Source organism: Colobus angolensis, unplaced genomic scaffold (assembly GCF_000951035.1).
Source record: "Colobus angolensis palliatus isolate OR3802 unplaced genomic scaffold, Cang.pa_1.0 Scaffold35, whole genome shotgun sequence".
NCBI lineage: Eukaryota > Metazoa > Chordata > Mammalia > Primates > Cercopithecidae > Colobus > Colobus angolensis.
The window spans coordinates 8,385,906-8,391,728 of record NW_012116821.1 but is presented as its reverse complement, the minus strand read 5'-3'; the positions used below and the strand labels follow the sequence as shown (position 1 = coordinate 8,391,728).

At 43.2% G+C, this 5,823-nt stretch overlaps 1 protein-coding gene across 1 annotated transcript in view; it reads right to left on the bottom strand.

Annotated features, from left to right (window-relative positions):
* Window positions 1-5,402: 5,402 nt before the first annotated feature.
* Window positions 5,403-5,823, bottom strand: part of OSTM1 (osteopetrosis associated transmembrane protein 1) — a 58,761-nt gene continuing 58,340 nt past the window's right edge. The window contains exon 6 of the mRNA XM_011952890.1: window positions 5,403-5,564. Within this exon, the coding sequence (XP_011808280.1) occupies window positions 5,403-5,564 (162 nt within the window). The remainder of the gene's footprint in view (window positions 5,565-5,823) is intronic.

Genomic DNA, 5,823 nt, shown 5'->3' with positions numbered 1-5,823 from the left:
TCCTGACCTCGTGATCCACCCGCCTCGGCCTCCCAAAGTGCTGGGATTACAGGCATGAGCCACCGCGCCCAGCCATAGCAAGCTTTTATAGTCTTACTTGGCAAACCCATTTAGCTGACTTTGTGGGTATTCTCAATAATCATTTTCCTAAAACGAAGCTGTTTCAGTTTTTGAAATTAACTAACTGGATTCTCCCTAAAATAACTAAATTTAAACCAATTGAAGGTGCTGAGAATGTTTTTACAGATGGATCTAGTAATGATAAAGCTTCTTATTCTGGCTCAAAAACTAAAGTTTTCCAGACATCCTATACTTCAGCTCAAAAAGTGGAGCTTGTAGCTGTAATTGAGGTATTGGCTGTTTTTGATATGCCTATTAATGTGATTTCTGATTCTTCATATGTGATTAATTCCACACAGATAATTGAAAATGCTCAGTTACGATTTCATACAGAGAAACAACTGATGACTTTATTTACCCAATTGCAAACAGCAGTTATGAGTAGAATGCATCCTTTTTACATCACTCACATTAGGGCTCATACACCTCTTCCAGGACCTTTGACTGAAGGAAATCAAATGGCTGATCACCTACTTGCTACTGCAATATCTAATGCTAGACACTTTCACAATTTAACCCATGTTAATGCCTCTGGTCTCCAACGCAGATACAGCATTACCTGGAAAGAAGCTAAAGCTATTATCGAGCGATGCCCAACTTGCCAAATGGTGCCTTCCTCATCTTTTACAGGAGGAGTTAATACTCAACGAAGACCGGAACCTAACTCTCTTTGGCAAATGGATGTCACACATGTTCCCTCATTTGGGAGACTAGCTTATGTACATGTATGTGTGTACACCTTTTTCTCACTTTGTCTGGGCTACATGCCAAACAGGAGAGTCTTCTGCCTGTGTTAAATGTCACCTTTTGCAGTATTTTGCGGTGATGGACATTCCAGCTTCTATTAAAACAGATAATGCCCCAGGCTATACTAGCCAAGCTCTAGCTACATTTTTCTCTATGTGGAATATTAAACACATTACTGGTATCCCATACAATTCTCAAGGACAAGCCATAGTGGAAAGAATGAATCTCTCCCTAAAACAGCAGTTGCAAAAGCAGAAAGGAGACAGAGAATATAGATCCCCACAGATGCAACTGAACCTAGCATTATTAACTTTAAATTTTTTGAGCCTGCCCAAAGGCCAGATGTTATCAGCAGTTCAACAGCGTCAACAGAAACCAGCTGCAAACACAGAAACAGAACAACTGATTTGGTGGAGAGATCCAATAACAAAAAGTTGGGAAATAGGTAAAATAATAACTTGGGGTAGAAGTTATGCTTGTATTTCTCCAGGCCAAAATCAACAGCCAATTTGGATACCATCAAGACACCTGAAACCTTATCATGAGCCAGATACCGAGGAAGAGACTCTGGGAGGATCCTGAGGACCCCCCGGTTGCAGCCATGTCGAGACTGACACTGAGGTGGACCCCAACTGTCACGACCAACACCTGTTGAACACAGCCACCCACCTGGGGACAGATCAAGAAGCTGTCACAGATGGTAGAAGAAAACCTGAGGAAAGCGGGACAACCAGTCACAATGAATAATTTAATGGTAGCTATGATAGTGGTTATCACCACTGCCGTGAGTATTCCTTCAATAAGGGCTGGTAATAATGCCTGGATGCAATCACTATGACACAGTCACACATGCTTTCTGATCTCAGTATTTACCATAATAAATCTGCTCCTATAAGTGAGGCATACTGCCCTCAAAAACCTATTTGTAAAAGTATGGCAAAAGTTCCTATTACTGGAACCACGGCAGTATAGTGGCACCTCAACCTCAAATGATTTGGCCCGTTCTAGGAGCTTAACATAAGAATTTGTGGAAACTATTAAATGCTCTTAATAAGATCAAAATTTGGGAAAGAATAAAAAAGCATCAAGAAGGACACTCTACATACTTGTTTTTGGATATTGCAAAATTAAAAGAACAAATATTTAAAGCATCCCAGGCACACCTGAACTTAATGCCAGGAACTGGAGTGCTTAAAGGAGCTGCAGACAAATTAGCAGCTAGTAACCCATTGAAATAGATAAAAACACTCAGAGGCTCTGTGATTTGAATGATGACTGTGCTTTTAATCTATGTTGTTTGTCTTTGTATAGTCTGCAGATGCGGATCCCAACTCCTGCGAGAAGTAGCTCACCGTGACAAAGCTGCCCTTGCTTTTATCTCTTTGCAAATCAGAGAAGGGGGACATGTTGGGAGCAAGCCCCCCAAAATCTGGCCATAAACTGGCCCCCAAACTGGCCATAAACAAAATCTTTGCAGCATTGTAACATGTTCATAATGGCCTTAATGCCCACACTGGAAGGTTGTGGGTTTACGGGAATGAGGGCAAGGAACACCTGGCCCATCCAGGGCAGAAAACTGCTTAAAGGAATTCTTAAGCCACAAACAATAACATGAGCGATCTGTGCCTTAAGAGCATGTTCCTGCTGCAGTTAACTAACCCAACCTGTTCCTTTAATTCAGCCCATCCCTTCATTTCCCATAAGGGATACTTTTAGTCAGTTTAATATCTATACAAACAATGCTAATGACTGGTTTGCTGTTAATAAATATGTGGGTAAATCTCTGTTTGGGACTTTCAGCTCTGAAGGCTGTGAGACCCCTGATTTCCCACTTCACACCTCTATATTTCTGTGTGTGTGTCTTTAATTCCTCTAGCACTGCTGGGTTAGGGTCTCCCCGACCGAGCTGGTCTCAGCATGTGTGGTGGTGTGAACCTGTGGTCCCAGCTACATGGGAGGCTGAGGCGGGAGGATTGCTTGAGGCTGCAGTGAGCCATGATCATGCCAGCCTGAGCAACAGGGGAAGATCTTGTCTCCAAAACAAAAGAGAGATGTATATGGAAGAAAAAACTAACAAGAAGGGGTGATAGACAGCATAAGGCATGTAGGAGAAAGGGCATGTTTCAGTTCGAGCAACTGGGTGGGTATTGTTAACTGTTTGTGAGATGGAAAATCAGGAATTTGGTTTTAGTCATGTGATCTTATGAGCTATAACTCCTAAATGAAACTGTAACTCCTCCTGGGGAATATGTGCATTTTAAAGAAGAAAGCTCTCAAGGATCAAAAAAGGTGAAACTAGAGTGGTGGATTGGCAGGCAGTTGGGTTGTCATTTTTTAATCAGGGATTCAAAAATGGGCTTGGAGAACTGCCTATGGAGAAGGCTCTCAGGGCATAATGACCACATTGTTATAGAGATGGGCACAGACTCTGGAAGAAAGCCTGGGACATTTCTTCCTCTACCTCCTCTACTCTACATCCCACCCCTGCCTTTTTCCCTAAGATTTGTTCCAGTGCTATGAACCTGAGGTTTAGTGGAAAATTTCCCCTCAGTTGCTCCTGACTATACTTTGATCCAAAAGGCTGGGTGAGATCTGCCTCACCCTGCAGTCCCTCCCAGAGCAGCCCTCACCTCTAGTTCCCAAGCTCCTCACCCTTTTTTTTTTTTTTTTGAGACGGAGTCTCGCTCTGCCGCCCAGGCTGGAGTGCAGTGGCCGGATCTCAGCTCACTGCAAGCTCCGCCTCCCGGGTTTATGCCATTTTCCTGCCTCAGCTTCCCGAGTAGCTGGGACTACAGGCATCCGCCACGTCGCCCGGCTAGTTTTTTTTTTGTATTTTTTAGTAGAGACGGGGTTTCACCGTGTTAGCCAGGATGGTCTCGATCTCCTGACCTCGTGATCTGCCCGTCTCGGCCTCCCAAAGTGCTGGGATTACAGGCTTGAGCCACCGCGCCCGGCCGCTCCTCACCCTTGAGGGAGGAAATAGCTGATATTTCCAAAAAGCTGCCAGACTCTCCCTGGGAAAGGAGACCAATTCATCTGAAAATCAGTGACAGGAAGAAGCAGCTGCAATTGCTGGAACTGAATATTCACACAGAGCAAGAAAGAGAAAGAGAGGCAGGAGCCAGGTTTCCTGAGCTCTGATTCTCAGAAGCCTTGTTCTTCTCCAGAGTTATCCAAGCCCAGCTGTTTCTCCCAAACCCATTCAGAGGAGCCCCTTGGAAAAACAACAATCCTTAGATCAAAAGAATTTGTACCCAAAAATATTCCTCATAACAAATTCTTGTCTCTCTCCATCTAAATACCTACCACTTGCTTGGCATTTGAAATGTTTCAAGTTATACCAGCTTGAAGAAGTTTCCTATTGATCTCCACTTATGATACTGAAGTTAGACTATGAAGCCATCAAGAAAACTTGGTTTATACTATCTACAAAATCAGTTAATCTAGAGGAAATCCTCATGCTTTTATAAAAGCAACTTTGCTTTTCATGTAAAATTATAATTATTTATTAAAATGGCAAAAGAAACAATAACCACTCCATTAAAAAGGATATGCAAGTCCGGGCGTGGTGGCTCACACCTGTAATCCCAGCACTTTGGGAGGCCGAGGCAGGTGGATCACGAGGTCAGGACATCAAGACCATCCTGGCTAACACGATGAAACCCCGTCTCTAATAAAAACACAAAAAAAATTAGCCAGGCATGGTGGCAGGCACCTGTAGTACCACTACTTGGGAGGCTGAGGCAGGAGAATGGCATGAACCTGGGAGGTGGAGCTGGCAGTTAGCTGAGATCGCGCCACTGCACTCCAGCCTGGGTGACAGAGCGAGACTTGTCTCAAAAAAGAAAATACAAAAATTAGCCGAGCATGGTGGCAGGCGCCTGTAATCCCAGCTACTCAGGAGGCTGAGGCATGAGAATCGCTTGAACTCAGGAGGTGGAGGTTGCAGTGAGCTGAGATCACGCCACTGCACTCCAGCCTGGGCAAAAGAGTGAGACTTCATCTCAAAAAAAAAAAAAAAAGGATATTCATTTTAAAGTTTTATATAAAATATAATTGCCTCTATGTACAATTAACTTCCATTCTCACTGATTGTTAATGAGTAATCCCTGGTTTCTCACCCGGGATTTGCCTGGGTCCTGTTCTGGGCCCAAGAACCCCCACTGGTATATTGGTATTGGCATTATCTCAACCTCTGCAAGGTCAGGTCTGCTTCTGTCAGAGTCTCTGCTGGAGTCCCAGTGCCTGGCACACAGCCTGCCTTGTCTTAGGGGACCAGTGATATTTCTTCAAGAATGAATGAGTGGACACAATCCAGCACCAGGACTTCAGGATAAACTGAATCTGGTTGAATTATTTCTGGAGAGGCTGAAAGGAGATAGGACTTAAGGAGTAAATATGAATCGAAACAGAAGAGCTAACACCAGAGGAGTATCGAATATGCTGTGATTCTGTTTTCTCCCGAGAGAATTTTATGAGGACAATGTAAGAGATAAGGGGAAAGTTTGGGCAGAAAAGGTCAGGAACTTGGGGTATCAACAGGGAAGTGAAAGGATTCCTAGGCTCGAAACAAAGCATGGGACCTGGGTGTCGCTATTGCTAGTTCTGGCTTTGTGACATTCAAACAGGTCATCGGCTTCCAGATGAGATTTGATCTCCATGAAACCTTTCTGGAAATCAGACTCCTTCCAGAATGGCTTAAACATTTCAAAACAATTTGGCAACATACATCTTTACAATGAGTTATACTGAAGTTAAGGAAACTTCAGTTCAAGGCCACATTCCTCAAAGCGTGTTTTTAATTTTGTTCTTAACACCTTAATAGGGTTTTGTGGAAGAAAAAAAGGATGGGTAAAACCAATGTTAACCTGATTTCTTTAGCGTAATTCTCAGAGCCTTTTATATATATTATATGTAATATATATATATATAATATTCCAAGTTACACAGAGCCAG